Genomic DNA, 23,015 nt, shown 5'->3' on the forward strand with positions numbered 1-23,015 from the left:
ACGGTGCTGGCTAAAGCTAAAACTGGCGAGTGTAGAGAGTATAGAGATATTGTTATCCACGTCGGCACCAACGATGTTAGAATGAAACAGTCAGAGGTCACCAAGCGCAACATAGCTTCAGCGTGTAAATCAGCTAGAAAGATGTGTCGGCATCGATTAATTGTCTCTGGCCCCCCTCCCAGTTAGGGGGAGTGATGAGCTCTACAGCAGAGTCTCACAACTCAATCGCTGGTTGAAAACTGTTTTCTGCCCCTCCCAAAAGATAGAATTTGTAGATAATTGGCCCTCTTTCTGGGACTCACCCACAAACAGGACCAAGCCTGGCCTGTTGAGGAGTGACGGACTCCATCCTAGCTGGAGGGGTGCTCTCATCTTATCTACGAACATAGACAGGGCTCTAACTCCTCTAGCTCCACAATGAAATAGGGTGCAGGCCAGGCAGCAGGCTGTTAGCCAGCCTGCCAGCTTAGTGGAGTCTGCCACTAGCACAGTCAGCGTAGTCAGCTCAGCTTTCCCCATTGAGACCGTGTCTGTGCCTCGATCTAGGTTGGGCAAAATTAAAAATGGCGGTGTTCGCTTTAGCAATCTCACTAGTATAAAGACCTCCTCCATTCCTGCCATTATTGAAAGAGATTGTGATACCTCACATCTCAAAATTGGGTTACTTAATGTTAGATCCCTCACTTCCAAGGCAGTTATAGTCAATGAACTAATCACTGATCATAATCTTGATGTGATTGGCCTGACTGAAACATGGCTTAAGCCTGATGAATTTACTGTGTTAAATGAGGCCTCACCCCCTGGTTACACTAGTGACCATACCCCCCGTGCATCCGGCAAAGGCGGAGGTGTTGCTAACATTTACGATAGCAAATTTCAATTTACAAAAAAAAAACAATTACGTTTTCGTCTTTTGAGCTTCTAGTCATGAAATCTATGCAGCCTACTCACTCACTTTTTATAGCTACTGTTTACAGGCCTCCTGGGCCATATGCAGTGTTCCTCACTGAGTTCCCTGAATTCCTATCGGATCTTGTAGTCATAGCAGATAATATTCTAATTTTTGGTGACTTTAACATTCACATGGAAAAGTCCACAGACCCACTCCAAAAGGCTTTCGGAGCCATCATCGACTCAGTGGGTTTTGTCCAACATGTCTCTGGACCTACTCACTGCCACAGTCATACTCTGGACCTAGTTTTGTCCCATGGAATAAATGTTGTGGATCTTAATGTTTTTCCTCATAATCCTGGATTATCGGACCACCATTTTATTGCGTTTGCAATCGCAACAAATAATCTGCTCAGACCCCAACCAAGGAGCATTAAAAGTCGTGCTATAAATTCTCAGACAACCCAAAGATTCCTTGATGCCCTTCCAGACTGCCTCTGCCTACCCAAGGACGTCAGAGGACAAAAATCAGTTAACCACCTAACCGAGGAACTCAATTTAACCTTGCGCAATACCCTAGATGCAGTTGCACCCCTAAAAATTAAAAACATCTGTCATAAGAAACTAGCTCCCTGGTATACAGAAAATACACGAGCTCTGAAGCAAGCTTCCAGAAAATTGGAACGGAAATGGCGCCACACCAAACTGGAAGTCTTCCGACTAGCTTGGAAAGACAGTACCGTGCAGTATCGAAGAGCCCTCACTGCTGCTCGATCATCCTATTTTTCCAACTTAATTGAGGAAAATAAGAACAATCCAAAATTTCTTTTTGATACTGTCGCAAAGCTAACTAAAAAGCAGCCTTCGCAAATGGAGGATGGCTTTCACTTCAGCAGTAATACATTTATGAACTTCTTTGAGTAAAAGATCATGATCATTAGAAAGCAAATTACAGACTCCTCTTTAAATCTGGGTATTCCTCCAAAGCTCCATTGTCCTGAGTCTACACAACTCTGCCAGGACCTAGGATCAAGGGAGATACTAAAGTGTTTTAGTACTATATCTCTTGACACAATGATGAAAATAATCATGGCCTCCAAACCCTCAAGCTGCATACTGGACCCTATTCCAACTAAACTACTGAAAGAGCTGCTTCCTGTGCTTGGCCCTCCTATGTTGAACATAATAAACAGCTCTCTATCCACCGGATGTGTACCAAGCTCACTAAAAGTGGCAGTAATAAAGCCTCTCTTGAAAAAGCCGAATCTTGATCCAGAAATTATAAAAACTATCGGCCTATATCGAATCTTCCATTCCTCTCAAAAATTTTAGAAAAAGCTGTTGCACAGCAACTCACTGCCTTCCTGAAGACAAACAATGTATACGAAACGCTTCAGTCTGGTTTTAGACCCCATCATAGCACTGAGACCGCACTTGTGAAGGTGGTAAATGACCTTTTAATGACGTCAGACCGAGGCTCTGCATCTGTCCTCGTGCTCCTAGATCTTAGTGCCGCTTTTGATACCATTGATCACCACATTCTTTTGGAGAGATTGGAAACCCAAATTGGTCTACATGGACAAGTTCTGGCCTGGTTTAGATCTTATCTGTCGGAAAGATATCAGTTTGTCTCTGTGAATGGTTTGTCCTCTGACAAATCAATTGTAAATTTCGGTGTTCCTCAAGGTTCCGTTTTAGGACCACTATTGTTTTCACTATATATTTTACCTCTTGGGGATGTCATTCGAAAACATAATGTTAAATTTCACTGCTATGCGGACGACACACAGCTGTACATTTCAATGAAACATGGTGAAGCCCCAAAATTGCCCTCGCTAGAAGCCTGTGTTTCAGACATAAAGAAGTGGATGGCTGCAAACTTTCTACTTTTAAACTCGGACAAAACAGAGATGCTTGTTCTAGGTCCCAAGAAACAAAGAGATCTTCTGTTGAATCTGACAATTAATCTGGATGGTTGTACAGTCGTCTCAAATAAAACTGTGAAGGACCTCAGCGTTACTCTGGACCCTGATCTCTCTTTTGAAGAACATATCAAGACTGTTTCAAGGACAGCTTTTTTCCATCTACGTAACATTGCAAAAATCAGAAATTTTCTGTCCAAAAATGACGCAGAAAAATTAATCCATGCTTTTGTTACTTCTAGGCTGGACTACTGCAATGCTCTACTTTCCGGCTACCCGGATAAAGCACTAAATAAACTTCAGTTAGTGCTAAATACGGCTGCTAGAATCCTGACTAGAACCAAAAAATGTGATCATATTACTCCAGTGCTAGCCTCCCTACACTGGCTTCCTGTTAAGGCAAGGGCTGATTTCAAGGTTTTACTGCTAACCTACAAAGCATTACATGGGCTTGCTCCTACCTATCTTTCCGATTTGGTCCTGCCGTACATACCTACACGTACGCTACGGTCACAAGACGCAGGCCTCCTAATTGTCCCTAGAATTTCTAAGCAAATGGCTGGAGGTAGGGCTTTCTCCTATAGAGCTCAATTTTTATGGAATGGTCTGCCTACCAATGTGAGAGACGCAGACTCAGTCTCAACCTTTAAGTCTTTACTGAAGACTTATCTCTTCAGTAGGTCCTATGATTAAGTATAGTCTGGCCCAGGAGTGTGAAGGTGAACGGAAAGGCTGGAGCAACGAACCGCCCTTGCTGTCTCTGCCTTGCCGGTTCCCCTCTTTCCACTGGGATTCTCTGCCTCTAACCCTTTTACAGGGGCTGAGTCACTGGCTTACTGGTGTTCTTCCAGGCCGTCCATGGGAGGGGTGCGTCACTTGAGTGGGTTGAGTCACTGACGTGGTCTTCCTGTCTGGGTTGGCGCCCCCCCTTGGGTTGTGGCATGGCGGAGATCGTTGTGGGCTATACTCGGCCTTGTCTTAGGACGGTAAGTTGGTGGTTGGAGACATCCCTCTAGTGGTGTGGGGGCTGTGCTTTGGCAAAGTGGGTGGGGTTATAGCCTGCCTGTTTGGCCCTGTCCGGGGGTATCATCGGATGGGGCCACAGTGTCTTCTGATCCCTCCTGTCTCAGCCTCCAGTATTTATGCTGCAGTAGTTTGTGTCGGGGGGCTAGGGTCAGTCTGTTACATCTGGAGTATTTCTCTTGTCTTATCCGGTGTCCTGTGTGAATTTAAATATGCTCTCTCTAATTCTCTCTTTCTCTCTTTCTGTCTTTCTCTCGGAGGACCTGAGCCCTAGGACCATGCCTCAGGACTACCTGGTATGATGACTCCTTGCTGTCCCCAGTCCACCTGGCCGTGCTGCTGCTCCAGTTTCAACTGTTCTGCCTGCGGCTATGGAACCCTGACCTGTTCACCGGACGTGCTTGTTGCACCCTCGACAACTACTATGATTATTATTATTTGACCATGCTGGTCATTTATGAACATTTTAACATTTTAACATCTTGACCATGTTCTGTTATAATATCCACCCTGCACAGCCAGAAGAGGACTGGCCACCCCTCATAGCCTGGTTCCTCTCTAGGTTTCTTCCTAGGTTTTTGGCCTTTTCTAGAGAGTTTTTCCTAGGGAGTTTTTCCTAGCCACCGTGCTTCTTTCACATGCTTTGCTTGCTGTTTGGGGTTTTAGGCTGGGTTTCTGTACAGCACTTTGAGATATCAGCTGATGTACGAAGGGCTATATAAAAATAAATTTGATTTGATTTGATTACTGCCGTAATCAGATGAATATCAAAGTATTACTGCGCATGTAAATTTACTCAGTGACTGATCAGTCTATGCTATGAATCACTAACAGAGTACACTCTTAGAAAAAAGGGTTCCAAAAGGGTACTCCTATGGGGACAGCCAGAGGTTCTAGATATCCCCTTTTTTTCAGAGTGTAATGTAGCGAAAGCAGCATAAAGTACAACCTGTGGGCTTCACAGCCAAACCAACTTCCTCACACACACTCAGTCTCTCTGCCTCCTATCAGTTACCCAGAAAAGCAGAAGATCAATAGAGGTCAGAGAGTGATGCTGTTACTCTGAGTGACCTCTTTATAGAGCTGTGTTTGTTGGGAGCCTGGAGATGCTGAGCGCACACACACACACACACACACACACACACACACACACACACACACACACACACACACACACACACACACACACACACAATGTAGTACAACTGAACGTAGATGAGGTTAGAGTGGAGATGACAGTATCGAATCCCTTGAACCCTGTCAGGGATGTGGATACACTATTTTCTTGGGAACTGCAAACTACTGTAGGATCAAATCCACATACAATACAGTTAATGCTACATGTTGTTTAGTGTGTGTGTGTGTGTGTGTGTGTGTGTGTGTGTGTGTGTGTGTGTGTGTGTGTGTGTGTGTGTGTGTGTGTGTGTGTGTGTGTGTGTGTGTGTGTGTGTGTGTGTGTGTGTGTGTGTGTGTGGTTCATACTTATGCTACTTGTGTTCATGGGCTGCTATAATGCTGATGTTGTAGAAACTACTGCAATGCATCACAATTCAATACATTAAATAATCTAAAAGGAAATGAAAAATGGGAAGTCAGTGGAAAGTATGAACGTTCATCGCGAGTTCAACAATGAACAGAACAAGACTTTAGTTCTCGATAGATAATTAAGTATTTATTTCCAAAAGATTCAAGTTTTCTGTCAGCTACACATTTGCATTGTCCGTGTACTGAGGCTAGTAAAACTTTCCCTGATAAACACAGTCATTCATTAAGGAGACGCTTCCTCCTGGGGAGAACTGAACAGAACTGTAGGCTGTGTCTCAAATGGCACCCTATTCCCTGCGGGCTTTGGTCAAAAGTAGTGCACTGTGAAAGGAATAGTGTGCCATTTGGGACACAGCCTAAAGCTCACAGCTAAATCCCATCCACTGAAACACGTACAGTTTATCTCATTAAGAAGACTTCACCAGTGAAACAAACTAAGAGGCAAAGCCAGCGTTCTCTGGGGAATTGGCAATGTTCAGTGCTTTCTGTTTCCTCTATTGTATCATCTATTTATAACAATCCCTCTATTCAAACATAAAACCCGAGGTGACCTAATTGGATGGATTTGATTGACAGATCATGGTAGGAACCATTATAATTCCAAGTTTCAGACACACAGAACCAAAGCCTAACACCTTTTATCCACCCTCCCATTTCACTACTTACTCTGCCACCTAATTGGCACCCTATTCCCTAACAGTGCACTACTTTTGACCAGGGCCAATAGAGATCTAGTCAAAAGTAGTGCACTATATATGGAATAGGGTGACATTTGGGACTTAAGCTTCATATAGAGTCGGTCCTTTTCCTTTTCATGCATCAATTATATTGTACAGTGGAAATAGAAATAGCAGTGGGTGTCATATAAGAGCTCTGAGAGAACATTAAAAAGGACAAACTTTTTAGTGACTGCTAAATAATTGGGAAGAGTAGGTGTTTGATTGGAAGAGACTAGTAGCTCATTCTCCCAAAAGACATGCGGGAATATGCCATGGCATATAATTAATAGTTGAATTTCCACAATTATTCTGGAGTGGCGCTCCAAGTTTTGGAAGGTATTGTTTAGACAAATATCTTCTCTCTTTTCAATATTTTAGTGTAATATTCAATTATACGGTTGACAGGATCATTTCAAGTAACAGTTTTATTATTTGAGAGCAAATACCGATGAGTTGACTCACAAATATTGAAACTGACATGCAGGCCCACACAGTTATGAACGTTGTTCATCTACCTTGCCGTTCCTATAGCGCTAGATTTGCCAGATGAGCTCAGTCATTGACATGTCAGAGCTCTGATGATTGTGTCAGAGGGTTATGTCCATAGTATCACACATATTCCAAACGTTCCTCAATAACCTTGAAGAGACTCTTGGGTATGTGTCCCAAATGGTACCTTGATCCATATATAATGCACTCCTTTTGACCAGAGCCCTCTATAAGAAACAGGTGGTCATTTGGGACACATATTTGAATCATGACGCAGGTGGATTACATAGAGTACATACTGTATCACTAGTTACAGCCATTGATTTGACAGGGTAGAGATGGATAAATGATCCGTTTAAATATCACTGCACTCCTCCAACATCTACTCTGAGAGAGATTGTTGTTACTGTTGTCCCGTTGACAATATTGATTATTGTTATTTTAATTATGTTAATATTGTAAATCTCCAAAGTAGGCTTTAGCAATATGTACATTGTAACGTCCTCCCAATAAAGCAAATTGAATTGAATTGAAAGAGAGAGAAAGGGAGAGAGAAAGAGGGAGGAAGGGGGAGAGAGAGCAAGAGAGAGAGGGGGAAAGATAGCGAGAGGGGGCGAAGAGAGAGAGAGAGAGAGAAAGAAAGAGAATGAAAGAAAGTGAGAGAGAGGGAGAGAAAGAACGAGAGAGAGGGAGGGAGAAAGAGAACAATGACTGCCGGGACCATCTTTCAGGTGGAGTCTACTGCCTACTGTACATGCATACTGAACACAGGATGACCTCATTGTGGGGTTGACGTGGAGACCAAGGAGGAGGGGGGGGGGTCATATTCCTACAACACACCTAAGAGAGCCACACACACGCACACACAAAGACACACACACAACGCAGAGAGACAAAACCAACCAGCCCTTATCATGAAATACCCTCCTGCAAGCCATAATCAATACCCTGGATTCCCTGGGCACAGTAAAGTCCAATGTTCTGAGAGAGGGAAACACAGAGAGAGGGAAACACAAAGAGAGAGAGTGAGAGAAACAGAGAGAGAAACAGAGAGAGAGAGGCAGAAACAACACACCTAAACGAGACATAAAACCAAGTCTTTATATCATGAAATACCCTCCAATAACTGCAAGTCAATATCAATAACTTGTGCAATGTCCCGCAAACAGACATGGTTAAAATTGTACTGTTGTCTTGTTAAGGTTGTGCCATCAACATGTTACTGTAGCGTTGGAGTGTAGAGAGCCAGGACAGGAGTCTTCCTAAAGAAAACCATTTGTAACAATAAAACAACAGTAGTGAAATAGAGATAGGCTTTCTCATCAAAATGCCAGTCAGATACATTCTGTGCTGCGCGACACAGCAAAGACCCAAGCCGACACACACACGCAGACACACATGCACTCATACACTATATTCACAGAATTCTGTAAGGTGTGTTAACATGACATATGCTTCTATGAGTCTATGTCCCAAATGGCACTGGTCATGTCCATGTAAATGTACCCATGAGCACCAACATGTGAAGTTCATAGGAGTATATCAAATTGGGGGTAAAAAAAAACTAAGAATCTATATTTTGGGGAAATGAAGGCAAACATTTTTAAACATTGTAATTAATGGCTTTGATTTCTGGTCAAACAGATGGTCTTAGAGAACATCTAGCAGAAAGAGTATTTAAAAGGTATTAGAAATACTTCAACACACAATAATGTTGAAGTAAATACCTTTGTCAACTAATATCAACACTTATATTTAGTTTTGGAGAAATGATTTGCCTTCTTTAAGTTTAAGGAACATTGCTTCCTGCCTTTTATTTTTGCCACCAAAAACTCACATAGCTTTAAGATATTTTCTAATGTCTCTCCCTCTCTTTCTGTCGTCTGGCGGTCAACGCGTGCGTGTTTAAACAATCTGGGAAACACCTCCCTCTCTCTGTCTCTATTATCTCTCTCCAGTTATGTTACCTCTCCGTGCTCTTACTGACACCTACCCATAAGCCCCCTCTCTTTCCATTTACTGTAACCAGCATCTGCACCCACTGAGCATCGACCGACACCGGATGTCCATGGACGTTGAAAAGTAGTTAACATTTTTGTCAGTCAGCCCTGGCCTTGATTTCAACGTCCACAGATGTCGTTTTTTGGGCCGGTCCAGACGGGCCTTGATTTCAACGTCCACAGATGTCGTTTTTTGGGCCGGTCCAGACGGGCCTTGATTTCAACGTCCACAGATGTCGTTTTTTGGGCCGGTCCAGACGGGCCTTGATTTCAACGTCCACAGATGTCGTTTTTTGGGCCGGTCCAGACGGGCCTTGATTTCAACGTCTACAGATGTGTTTGTTTGCATTGCACTTTTAAAGTGAACAATCGGATTCTCAGCGTAATTCCATTATCGTGGAATGGCCACACCCTATTGCCTATATAATAGTGCTACTTTGGACCAGAGCCCTACGGGCCCGGCAAAGGTAACTGAACTAAATGACTATCGCCCCGTAGCAGTCATTTCTGTCATCATGAAGTGCTTTGAGAGGCTAGTTAATGAGCTTATCACCTCCACCTTACCTGACACCCTAGACCCACTTCAATTTGCATACCACCCCAATAGATCCACAGATGATGCAATCGCAATCAATGCAGATATCCCGGTGGCCATTTGATTAATAGTTCAGTAGTCTTATGGCTTGGGGTTAGAAGCTGTTAAGGAGCCTTTTGGACCTAGACTTGACGCTCCGGTACCGCTTGCTGTGCGGTAGCAGAGAGAAAAGTCTATGACTTGGGTGACTGGAGTCTTTGACAATTTTTAGGGCCTTCCTCTGACACCACCTAGTATAGGCAGGAAGCTTGGTCCCAGTGATGTACTGGGCCGTACGCACTACCTTCTGTAGCACCTTATGGTCGAATGCCAAGCAGTTGCTATACCAGGCGGTGATATAACCACTCAGGATGCTCTAAATGGTGCAGCTGTAGAACTTTTTGAGGGGGAAAAGGTGTTGTCGTGCACTCTTCATGACTGTCTTGGTGTGTTTGGACCATGATTGTTTGTTGGTGATGTGGACTCCAAGGAACTTGAAACTCTCGACCCGCTCCACTACAGCCCCATCAACATTAATGGGAGCCTGTTTGGTCCTCCTTTTCCTGTAGTCCAGCGTGGCAGATGGGTTGCTGCCTACCATTACCACCTGGGGTGGCCCGTCAGGAAGTCCAGGATCCAGTTGCAGAGAGAGGTGTTTAGTCCCAGGGTCCTTAGAAAGTGATGCGCTTTGTGGGCACTATAGAGATGAATGCTGAGCTGTAGTCAATGAACAGCAATCTCACATAGGTGTTCCTTTTGTCCAGGTGGGAAAGGGCAGTGTTGCGATTGAGATTGTGTCATCTGTGGATCTGTTAGGGGGGGTATGTGAATTGGAGTGGGTCTAGGGTTTCTGGGATGAGGGTGTTGATGTGAGTCATGACCAGCCTTTCAAAGCACTTCATGGCTACCGACGTGAGTACTACGGGGCGATAGTCATTTAGGCAGTTTACCTTCGCTTTCTTGGGCACAGGGACTATGGTGGTCTGCTTGAAACAAGTAGGGATTGTAGACTCGGGAGAGGTTGAAAATGTCAGTGAAGACACTTGCCAGTTGGTCCGAGCATGCTCTGAGTAAACGTCCTGGTAATCCGTCTGGCCCCGCAGCCTTGTGAATGTTGACCTGTTTAAAGGTCTTGCTCACATCAGCTACGGAGAGCGTGATCACACAGTTGTCCGGAACAGCCGGTGATCTCATGCATGCTTCAGTGTTGCTTGCCTCAAAGCGATCATAAAAGGCATTTAGCTGTTCATTGACTATAGCTCAGCCTTCAACATCATAGTACCCTCCAAGCTCATCATTAAGCCCGGGGGCCCTGCGTCTGAACCCCGCCCTGTGCAACTTGGTCCTGGACTTACTGATGAGCCACCACCAGGTGGTGAAGGTAAAAAACATCACCTCCACTACAGTAATCGTCAACACAGGGGCTCCACAAGGGTACCTGCACAGCCCCCTCCTGTACTCCCTCTTCACCCATGACTGCGTGGCCATGCACGCCTCCAACTCAATCATCAAGTTTGCAGATGACACAACAGTAGTAGGCCTGATTACCAACAATGGCGAGACAGCCTACAGGGAGTAGGTGAGGGCCCTGATGGAGTGATGCCAGGAAAATAACCTCTCCCTCAAAGTCAACAAAACAAAGGTGCTGATCGTGCACTTCAGGAGACAACAGAGAGAGCACCTCTCTATTCACATCAATGGGACCGCAGTGGAGAAGGTGAAAAGCTTAAAGTTCCTCAGTGTACACATCACTGACAGTCTGAAATGTTTCACCCACACAGAGCCTCAGGAGGCTGAAGAAATTCGGATTGGCCCCTAGACCCTCACAAACTTTTACAGATGTACAATTGAGAGCATCCTGTCGGGCTGTATCACCGCCTGGTACGGCAACTGCACCGCCCGCAATCATCAAGGACATCAACCACCCGAGGCACGGCCTGTACACTCCAACATCATCCTGCTTCTATCTCAAGGCTCTCAGAATGTTAAATTGCGATCACTAGTCGGCTACCACACAGTTACTCAACACTGCACTTTAGAGGCTGCTGCCCTATGTACATAGACATGGAATCACTGGTCACTTTAATCATGTTTACATACTGTTTTACTCATTTCATATGTATATACTGTATTTTAGTCAATGCCACTCAGACATTGCTAGCCCTAATATTTATGTGTTTCTTAATTCCATTCTTTTACTTTTAGATTTGTGTGTATTGTTGTGAATTGTTAGATACTACTGCACTGTTGGAGCTAGGAACACAAGCATTTCGCAACACCCGCAATAACATCTGCTAAATATGTGTACGTGACCAATGAAATTTGATTTGAATAGGGTGCCATTTTGGTACGCAGCCTCAGTCTTCGATGCATTTTACTGAACACTGGGGGATCCATATGACAAAAGCCTGTTTGGGAATCAGCTACAAACTCAGCTTTCAAGGGAATCAGCTACAAACACCTTAACCTAACGTAGCAGGCACAAAATAAACGCCTGAGCAGAGTTTGCACATCCGGTTTTCAGGAGAAAAGGAAGCTAAATTGAATTAGCTGTATCCTTGAAAACCGGATGCATCCGGTTGTTGGCAACTCCGTTAAGGGTGCAAACACCTAGACACATACCCATCTCTTTAATCATTTCAGATAGCTACGCTGGGTTTCATGTCTTCCTTTCACTGCATATGAACTCTATACTCACTCATCATGTCACAGAGAGTGAGAGACAGCAATGAGTGTAGAGAAATAGAGAAATAGAAAACGAGAGAGCCAAGAAACAGCGATGAAGAGGTAAAGGGAGAGATAAACAGAGCGAAAGATAAAGAAGAAAGAGGAAAAAATGCAAAGAGACCGAGAGAGGGTGTCTCTCATAATGACAGCCAGGCAGGTCTGTTTGTCTAAGTCAGAATTGATGCGAGTGTCAGAATGTACAGCTGAAGTTGGAAGTTTACATACACTTAGGTTGGAGTCATTAAAACGTATTTTTCAACCACTCCACAAATTTCTTGCTAACAAACAATAGTTTTGGCAAGTCGGTTAGGACATCTACTTTGTGCATGACTGTCACGTCCTGGCCAGTATAAGGGTTAATTGTTATTGTAGTTTGGTCAGGACGTGGCAGAGGGTATTTGTTTTATGTGGTTCGGGGTGGTGTTTTGGTAAAAGGGCGTTTGATTTAGTATTTCCGGGTTTTTGGTTTATGGTCTATGTTTATGTATTTCTATATGGAGTCTAGTGAGTGTGTTTCTATGGTTGATTAATTGGGGTTGGGACTCTCAATTGAAGGCAGGTGTTTTCTCTTTGCCTTTGATTGAGAGTCCCATATATTAGGGTGTGTTTGTGTTTGTCATTTGTGGGAGATTGTTTCTTGTCTAGCGTATGTGAGCCTGAGAAGACTGTCTATATCGTGAGTTCGTTTTGTTATTTTGTATGTTCATTTTGAGTCTAATAAATGTTCAAGATGAGCCAACACAATTCTGCTGCATATTGGTCCTCCTTTTCCGACGATGATTTCACCATATCGTCTGACGACGAAATCCCTGACAATGACACAAGTAATTTTTCCAACAATTGTTTACAGACAGATTATTCCACTTATAATTCACTGTATCACAATTCCAGTGGGTCAGAAGTTTACATACACTAAGTTGACTGTGTCTTTAAACAGCTTGGAAAATTCAAAAAAATGATGTCATGGCTTTAGAAGCTTCTGATAGGCTAATTGACATAATTTGAGTCAATTGGAGGTGTACATATGGATGTATTTCAAGGCCTACCTTCAAACTCAGTGCCTCTTTGCTTGACATCATTGGAAAATCAAAAGAAATCAGCCAAGACCTCAGAAAAAAATGTGGAAGTCTGATTCATCTTTGGGAGCAATATCCAAACGCCTGAAGGTACCACGTTCATCTGTACAAACAATAGTATGCAAGTATAAACACCATGGGACCACGCAGCCGTCATACCACTCAGGAAGGAGACGCGTTCTGTCTCCTAGAGATGAACGTACTTTGGTGCAAAAAGTGCAAATCAATACAAGAACAACACAAAGGACCTTGTGAAGATGCTGGAGGAAACAGGTACAAAAGTATCTATATCCACAGTAAAACGAGTCCTATATCGACATAACCTGAAAGGCCACTCAGCAAGGAAGAAGCCACTACTCCAAAACCGCCATAAAAAAAGCCAAACTACGGTTTGCAACAGCAGATGGGGACAAAAATCTGACTTTTTGGAGAAATGTCCTCTGGTCTGATGAAACAAAAATAGAACTGTTTGGCCAAAATGAAAATCGTTATGTTTGGAGGAAAAAGAGGGAGGCTTGCAAGCCAAAGAACACCATCCCAACCGTGAAGCATGGGGTGGCAGCAGCATGTTGTGGGTGTGCTTTTCTGCAGGAGGGACTGGTTTACATCACAAAATAGATGGCATCATGAGGAAGGAAAATTATGTGGATATATTGAAGCAACATCTCAAGACATCAGTCAGGAAGTTAGGGAGCAGGGAGTCATCAGGGAGCAGTGATGTCAGTGCACAGCACTATAGTCGCTACGTTAGCAATCAGAATTGATGTGAGTCTACAGGTCTATAGTCACTACACTAGCAGAGAGCAGTGATGTCAGTGTACAGCGCTATAGTTGCTACGCTAGCAGGGAGCAGTGATGTAAGTCTACAGTGCTATAGTCGCTACGCTAGCAGGGAGCAGTTATTCCAGTGCTATAATATCTAGGCTAACAGTCAGAATTTATGTGAGTGTACCAGGCTATAGTCACTACGCTAGCAGGGAGCAGTGATGTGAGGGTACAGTGCTACAGATGCTACGTTAGCAATCAGAATTGATGTGAGTGTACAGCTCTATATTCACTATGCTAGCAGGGAGCACTGATGTGAGTGTACAGCGCTATACTCGCTACGCTAGCGGAGAGCAGTGTTGTGAGTGTACAGTGGTTTAGTTGCTATGCTAGCAGGGAGCAGAGATGTGTCTACAGCGCTATAGTCGCTACGCTAGCAGTTAGAATTGATGTGAGTTGTAGCAGTGATGTGAGTGTACAGCGCTAGAGTCGCTACGCTAGCAGGGAGCAGTGATGTGAGTGTACAGAGCTATAGTTGCTAAGCTAACAGTGAGAATTGTTGTGAGTGTACAGTGCAATAGTCGCTACTCTAGCAGTCAGAATTGATGTAAGTGTACAGCTCTATAGTCCCTACGCTAGCAGGGAGCAGTGACGTGAGTTTACAGGTCTATTGTTGCCACACCAGCAGGGAGTAGTGATGTGAGTTAACAGCTCTATAGTCGCTATGCTCGCAGGGAGCAGTGATGTGAGTTAACAGCTCTATAGTCGCTATGCTCGCAGGGAGCAGTGATGTGAGTTTACAGGTCTATTGTTGCCACACCAGCAGGGAGTAGTGATGTGAGTTAACAGCTTTATAGTCGCTATGCTCGCAGGGAGCAGTGATGTGAGTTTATAGCTGTATAGTCACGCTAGCAGGGAGCAGTGATGTGAGTTTATAGCTGTATAGTAACACTAGCAGGGAGCAGTGATCTGAGTTTATAGCTGTATAGTAACGCTAGCAGGGAGCAGTGATGTGAGTTTATAGCTCTATAGTAACACTAGCAGGGAGCAGTGATGTGAGTTTATAGCTGTATAGTCACGCTAGCAGGGAGCAGTGATGTGAGTTTATGGCTGTATAGTCACGCTAGCAGGGAGCAGTGATCTGAGTTTATAGCTGTATAGTAACGCTAGCAGGGAGCAGTGATGTGAGTTTATAGCTCTATAGTAACACTAGCAGGGAGCAGTGATGTGAGTTTATAGCTCTATAGTAACACTAGCAGGGAGCAGTGATGTGAGTTTATAGCTGTATAGTCACGCTAGCAGGGAGCAGTGATGTGAGTTTATGGCTGTATAGTCACGCTAGCAGGGAGCAGTGATGTGAGTTTATAGCTCTATAGTAACACTAGCAGGGAGCAGTGATGTGAGTTTATAGCTGTATAGTCACACTAGCAGGGAGCAGTGATGTGAGTTTATAGCTGTATAGTCACGCTAGCAGGGAGCAGTGATGTGAGTTTATGGCTGTATAGTCACGCTAGCAGGGAGCAGTGATCTGAGTTTATAGCTGTATAGTAACGCTAGCAGGGAGCAGTGATGTGAGTTTATAGCTCTATAGTAACACTAGCAGGGAGCAGTGATGTGAGTTTATAGCTCTATAGTAACACTAGCAGGGAGCAGTGATGTGAGTTTATAGCTGTATAGTTACCCTAGCAGGGAGCAGTGATGTGAGTTTATGGCTGTATAGTCACGCTAGCAGGGAGCAGTGATCTGAGTTTATAGCTCTATAGTAACACTAGCGGGAGCAGTGATCTGAGTTTATAGCTCTATAGTCACGCTAGCAGGGAGCAGTGATGTGAGTTTATAGCTGTATAGTAACACTAGCAGGGAGCAGTGATCTGAGTTTATAGCTCTATAGTCACGCTAGCAGGGAGCAGTGATGTGAGTTTATAGCTCTATAGTCATGCTAGCAGGGAGCAGTGATGTGAGTTTATAGCTCTATAGTCACGCTAGCAGGGAGCAGTGATGTGAGTTTATAGCTCTATAGTCACGCTAGCAGGGAGCAGTGATGTGAGTTTATAGCTCTATAGTCACGCTAGCAGGGAGCAGTGATGTGAGTTTATAGCTCTATAGTAACACTAGCAGGGAGCAGTGATGTGAGTTTATAGCTCTATAGTAACACTAGCAGGGAGCAGTGATGTGAGTTTATAGCTCTATAGTAACACTAGCAGGGAGCAGTGATGTGAGTTTATAGCTCTATAGTAACACTAGCAGGGAGCAGTGATGTGAGTTTATAGCTCTATAGTCACGCTAGCAGGGAGCAGTGATGTGAGTTTATAGCTCTATAGTAACACTAGCAGGGAGCAGTGATGTGAGTTTATAGCTGTATAGTAACACTAGCAGGGAACAGTGATCTGAGTTTATAGCTGTATAGTAACACTAGCAGGGAGCAGTGATGTGAGTTTATAGCTCTATAGTCACGCTAGCAGGGAGCAGTGATGTGAGTTTATAGCTGTATAGTCACGTTAGCAGGGAGCAGTGATGTGAGTGTACAGAGCTATAGTCGCTACCTTAGCAGCTGTTCACTGTGCTGGCCCGGGCCACTCTTTGATACTAGCCAGCACTGATTAACATGATGTGTGTGTGTGTGTGTGTGTGTGTGTGTGTGTGTGTGTGTGTGTGTGTGTGTGTGTGTGTGTGTGTGTGTGTGTGTGTGTGTGTGTGTGTGTGTGTGTGTGTTGCTAAATTCGCAGCTCAGTGGAAAGGATGACCTGATCAGAAGTTTGTGGCACACCTGCATGTGTCACATGTGTCAGCATTATAGCAGCCCATGAACACAAGTAGCATAAGTATGAACCACACACACACACACACACACACACAAACACTGTACATGTACAACCACCACACACAGATATACATACTTGCACACACACTCAAGCATTGCTCTCTGTCTCTCATTCTGTCTTTCTACGTCTCTCTCTATCTGTATCACTTTCTCTCGCTCTCTCTCTTTCTCTCGCTCTCTCTCTTAACCTCCCACAAAAACATGTCCCGACGCAACACAACACACAATCAGTTTAGTTACCACAGATGGTGTATGTGTGTGTGTGGAGGAGCCTCGGGAGAAACAGTCTGTGTTTGTGCAGCGTCGGCGTCTCCCCAGCATCTGAGGGTTAATCTCCCCATCTGACCCTCTAATTAGATATGACTCTAGCGTCTACACAACCAGAAGGACGGACTCTTCTAGCTGGGATATCATACCAACACAGTCTAGAGAAACAGCCGATGTGTCCCAAATGGCACCATATCCGCGACATAGGGTTCTATTTGGGATGCAAGCAAGCATGACTGACTCTTTTAGCTGGGATATCATACCAACACAGTCTAGAGAAACAGCCAATGTGTCCCAAATGGCACCATCTCTGGTACATAGGGCTCCATTTGGGATGCAACAAGCATGACTGACCCTTTTATCATACCAACATGATGGGGTGTGGTAGGCACAACTGTCATTATGTAACTCAGACTGATACATTTAAAGGAGGATTCCACCAGAATAAAACCAGTTATTATGCTGCTACCGACTGGGCACAGACGTCATTTTGATTTCATTTTGGTTGAGTTGTCGACTAACGTGAAATCAACAAAACATTTCACCATGTCATTGGATTTAGTTAAAAAGTTGGGTGAAAATTCATCACATTGAATTTTTTGGTTGAAATGGCATAGAAACAATGTCGATTCAACCAGTTTTGCCTAGTGGGTAGTCTATATGCGCTACTGTACAATTGTATCTGTAGCTGTATAGCTGTGGTAGTCAATACTGTCATTAACTCAGACTGATACACAACATTCAAACAGACACCAATGAAAACCTGAAGACAACAGATTCCCACAGACATGTAAAACTTCCCACACACTTAAATCAATACCCCTACAGGCAGATGCCTTGCAGCAATTATCTCTTTATTCTGCACATCTGCATGTATCAACTCAGCTAGGCTATTGTTAAACTGTCATCATGGCAGTGAAGCCTATATACTGTACGATAGCACCTACATTAACTCCCTACACAAACAGAAAGGTAGCTTGGTACCGTACAACACTCTCCAGCCAAACAGCCATATAGATGCAGTACACTATTTTAATATGATCGGACTGTAGAACAGGCAATGATCTCAAGTCAAACATTACTGTAGCAGGTGAAACGCAATGATCATTTTGTGATGAAGGATGAGTGAGATGATTTACATTTTTTTTTACCTAATAATGTACCCTTCCATTCTATTAGACTATGTCTCACTTTTAATAGTGCATTTGTCTATAAAAAAAAAAAAAAAGCATTTTTGCTTATCTTCAGTGAACATTTGTGCCGAACCTCCAAGCACAGTGTCAGTGTGTTACCTCAGTTTACCCCGACCGCTTTTACCTAGAGCTCCACAGAATGATATTGCCCACTTTGTGCTGCCTCTAAACCCGTCGGGACCTTTCAGAAACATCTCTCTCTTTCTAATCATAGGGGGGTGGATGCATACGACCAGGACATACATGCTTGGTAGCCAGGAAAAAGTATGCGACAAGACAACCCCTACTGGCGACCGTATAATGATATTTTCCAATAGCTACATTTACAGAGAGTGGGTTTCGTTCTACAATGTTGCAGGCAGATCGAATCTGTGATGATGATCGTTATCGGGTAGAAAGGGGTGCGCTGTCTGTGCGCTCTCTGTATTTCCCAATTCAATGCAGGGAGAGGGTCTTGTAATTTCCATACATGTATAAGCTAGTTTTTATATTTAATAGTATGCGCTTTCATGTAGGCTATTTAATCAATCTAAGTTTCTACATTGAAACCAAGCATAGCCTTATGATGCTGATAAATTGCAGGCTTGCAGCCAAACATGCGTGTCCCATTCAATGCCATGCACAGGTGAAATACGCTAGTTGAAATGATTAATGCACTAACCTCAAACAGCGGTCCAATTTTATTTTTCTCCAGATACGACTGAATTCTTGACTGCTGTTGAGACGCCATGAAGAAACTATACGTCTTGCATTAAACGTTAATGATTTGAAAATCAACGTTGGGGCAATCCCATACATTCAATAAAAAAGGTAGCCTATACGAGAGTCGAATTCAAACACCTTTAAGAACTACAACTGTAGCCAAGTGCACACAGAGAGAGATTACCGCACCAGATATACTGTAGGGGCGTCAAGAGCGGTGAGTTTGCTTCACCGCACCGCGCATAGTGGAAAGTAGCAAGTGGAAAGTAGCAGGTACTCTCGCGCTGCGCTTCGCTCTACTTGGTTTACTACACAGTAGCACCGGACCATGCTCAGCGCGACGCTTGAGTGGCTCCCTAGCGACCGCTTCATGCTCCAAGCCAATGGCAAAGATAGTTACTTGACAGTGATTGGGGATCTTTCGCTCATTGGCTGAGAGTGGTATCAGTGGATGAGTGGGTCCCTCCTCCAGATTGTTTACCCATCTCGCTGTATTTAAAGGTCCGGAAAGAAGACAGATGTGAGAAACTGAGAAACTGGACAGAGCGCAGCTGTACTGACTGTAGGCTAGGCCTACACTATTGTGCTAGTTGAAAGATTGTCCGGGGCATGATTAGCATAGTTAGTTCGTAAAATGCGCTGGTGCGCACTCCTCCTGTCCTGTAACCTACAAATGTTTTGCACATGCTTATGCATAAGTGGGAAACAGATGTCACCAGCCTAATTGCTTGCCAATGCCATGCATCTTTATGTGGGTGGACTGAGATCCTTGGAAGATTGTGGAAAGGCACCAGGCTGGCACGTGTGTTGTTTGTGGTGAGACTTTGTGTTTGAAATAATAGGGTGCCATTTGGGACAGTCTCTGCCTGGTCTTATGTTGGGCTGGCAATGAGAAAATTGGTGATCAGTGGTCTAGGAAGAAGAATTCATCCTGGGATGTCTGCTGCAGACTGCATTGACAGAGACAGAGAAACAGACAGACAGAGTGTGTTTGTGGGTGAAAGAGAGAGACCGAGAAACAGAGTGATACCATTACAGAAAAAACATGAATTTCACATGTGAACACGTGATCTTGTGTGATCTCATGTGAAGTTAATGTGATAACATGTGACGATATGTAAAGCAACATGTGAAAACATAAAACTACGTGACAACATTTTAGCACGTGAAAACACGATCTCGTGAAATGGGATGCAAAATGTCAATATGTGATATCATGACACTACACGTGACATTTGAGCACATGTGAAAACCCAGCATTTAGAATATTTTACTTTGTAAGGCATAATTGACATTAATTCAATTTACACAGTCATGGTCCCCTGCAGGTTTTGTCTAGTTCCCGTTTTGTTCCAGGGGTGTCCCCAAGGACGTACTTAGAATGTTATGTCATGGTTCCCTGGAAGCTTTTGTCTAGTTGTGGTGAAAATATGGTAAATCAAAAACGAGTTAATGCATTTTTTACAGCAACATTTTGCTGTTAATGGACAGTATTGCTGTAATTTGGGAATGAACCGCTCTGGAGATTTGAACTCACAACCTCTTGGTTGCTAGCTACTGGAAGTTCCTGCTGTGTCACCAGGTCTGTGGACATTATGGAGATTGGCAAGAATAATCTTTTTTTTTTTATGTATTTAATTGTTTTCCCTCTTTTTTCCCCAATTGGTGGTTACAGTCTTGTCCAATCGCGGCAACTCCTGTATGGACTCGGGAGAGGCGAAGGTTGAGAGCCATGCATCCTCTGAAACACAACCCAGCCAAGCCGCACTGCTTCTTGAAACAATGCTCGCTTAACCTGGAAGCCAGCCGCACCAATGTTTCAGAGGAAACACCGTACACCTGGCAACCGTGTCAGCATGCATTGCGCCGGGCCTGCCACAGGAGTCGCTAGGGCACGATGGGACAATCCTGACTGCCAAACCCTCCCCTAACCCGGACGACGCTGGGCCAATTGTGCGCCACTCCATGGGTCTCCCGGTCGTGGCAGAGCCTGGACTCGAACACATAATCTCTAGTAGCACAGCAAGGCAGTGCCTTAGACCACTGCGCCACTCGGGAGGCTCAAGAATACATTTCTGCACTTCACCTAAAGTTGCAGTAAAAATAAAGTAAATGTACACAACAACATGAAGGTGGTTTTATTTTTTTTACTTTTACCCCTTTTTCGTGGTATCCAATCGGTAGTTACAGTCTTGTCCCATCTCTGCAACTACGGTACGGACTCGGGAGAGGCAAAGGTCGAGAGCCATGCGTCCTCGGAAACACAACCTTGCCAAGCCTCACTGCTTCTTGACACACTGCTCGCTTAACCCGGAAGCCAGCTGCACCAACGTGTCGGAGGAAATACCGTACAACTGGCAACCGAGGTCAGCTTGCAGGCGCCCGGCCCGCCACAAGGAGTCGGGAGAGCACGATGGGACAAGGACATCCCGGCCGGACAAACCCTCCCCTAGCCCGAACGACGCTGGGCCAATTGTGCGCCGCCTCATGGGTCTCCCAGTCTGTAGTGACGCCTCAAGCACTGCGATGCAGTGCCTTAGAATGCTGCGCCACTCGGGAGGCCCAACTTAAAGGTGTTTTCTATAAAATTACAGTATGCTGCTGTATTAGAATTTCAATAAGTGTTAAAAATCTTGTATACATTTGTACTGTGATCACACAGCCTCAAATGGGATGTGAACTCAAACTCTTGGCCGCTAGAAATCTGAAATGTCCTGCTACAGTGCAGCTACAACACCAGATTCTGTGAGCGTGAAAGAGATGCAAAATGTCAGTAACCTATGGGACACTTGCGGCCATTAGCAATCTTGCCAGTAACCTACTGAACCTTCTCTGACTCCTCTGTTGGCAACATGCACATTGGTTACTGAATGGCAGCACACTATAACAGCGGCAGCCTATCAGAAGATTGCAGGCGTGGCTTATTCGCGTGGCTTCCAGCAATTTCTTTTTGGTCTCCCATAATAGGGAATGTCATCCCAGTTAATCTGGTCTGTTCATAATCATTTCAAACATTCTGCAGCCTTGTTAAAAGCTGACATTTCTTTATCTGACACCAAATAACCATAAAATATAAAATAATTCATTTATAGCTAGTAGTGATGGACATTCAGGCTCTTTTCAGTGAGCCGGCTCGTTCGGCTCAGCTTACCAAAAATAACCGTCTTTTTCCGCTCCCAAATGGCTCTTTTAAAAAAAAGTTTTGTATTTTTTCAAGTCAAACAGTTTGCGACAGTTTGACTATGATTGGTGTTAAAACAATTCTAATTGAATTATTAAATGAAATCATACTCTACCTTAACCACAATGTATTTGAAAATGCATTGGTTTGTTATGAAAAAGAATGCTATTAAACATTTGCATTTAAAGGATAACTTTTTCATGTATATAAACAAAGTGCGTATAAATTATATTCCATTCTGTGGAACTTTCTGTCCATTGATGAACATAGGGTGTCCATCAACTCTGTCACATGTCCTGTGGTTACATTTGCTTCTCTCTGGCGGCTGGCTGTGATTCCCTGCAGACCCTTACACAGGAGTATGATTTTTGAGGCTGTCACACAGCTGAAAGGAGACAACAGTTAGTTCAGGTTCATGTTTTGTCTAATGATACTAAATTCAGCATAAAAAGAAACGTCCCTTTTTCAGGACCCTGTCTTTCAAAGATAATGTGTAAAAATCCAAATAACTTAATAGATCTTCATTGTAAAGGGTTTAAACACTGTTTCCCATGCTTGTTCAATGAACCATAAACAATTAATGAACATGCACCTGTGGAACGGTCGTTAAGACACTAACAGCTTACAGACGGTAGACAATTAAGGTCACAGTTATGAAAACTTAGGACACTGAAGAGGCCGTTCTACTGACGCTAAAAAACACCAAAAGAAAGATGTCCAGGGTCCCTGCTCATCTGTGTGAACGTGCCTTAGGCATGCTGCAAGGAGGCATGAGGACTGCAAATGTGGCCAGGGCAATAAATTGCAATGTCCATACTGTGAGACGCCTATGGCAGCATTACAGGGAGACAGGACTGACAGCTGATCGTCCTCGCAGTGGCAGACCACGTGTAACAACACCTGCACAGGATCGGTACATCCGAACATCACACCTGTGGGACAGGTACAGGATGGCAACAATAACTGCCCGAGTTACACCAGGAACGCACAATCCCTCCATCAGTGCTAAGACTGTCCGCAATAGGCTGACTGGACTGAGGGCTTGTAGGCCTGTTGTAAGGCAGGTCCTCACCAGACATCACCGGCAACAACGTCACCTATGGGCACAAACCCACCGTCG

General features: G+C 44.1%; 1 protein-coding gene across 2 annotated transcripts in view; it reads right to left on the reverse strand.

Moving 5' to 3' along the window:
• Positions 1 to 19,020, reverse strand: part of cssa29h8orf34 (chromosome ssa29 C8orf34 homolog) — a 170,877-nt gene extending 151,857 nt beyond the window's left edge. For both annotated transcript variants that reach the window (XM_014181035.2, XM_014181034.2), the window contains exon 1: positions 18,674 to 19,020. In XM_014181035.2, the coding sequence (XP_014036510.1) occupies positions 18,674 to 18,742 (69 nt within the window). In that variant the 5' untranslated portion in view covers positions 18,743 to 19,020. The remainder of the gene's footprint in view (positions 1 to 18,673) is intronic.
• Positions 19,021 to 23,015: the final 3,995 nt, after the last annotated feature.

This window comes from Salmo salar, chromosome ssa29 (assembly GCF_905237065.1).
Source record: "Salmo salar chromosome ssa29, Ssal_v3.1, whole genome shotgun sequence".
NCBI classification, from domain to species: Eukaryota; Metazoa; Chordata; class Actinopteri; order Salmoniformes; family Salmonidae; genus Salmo; species Salmo salar.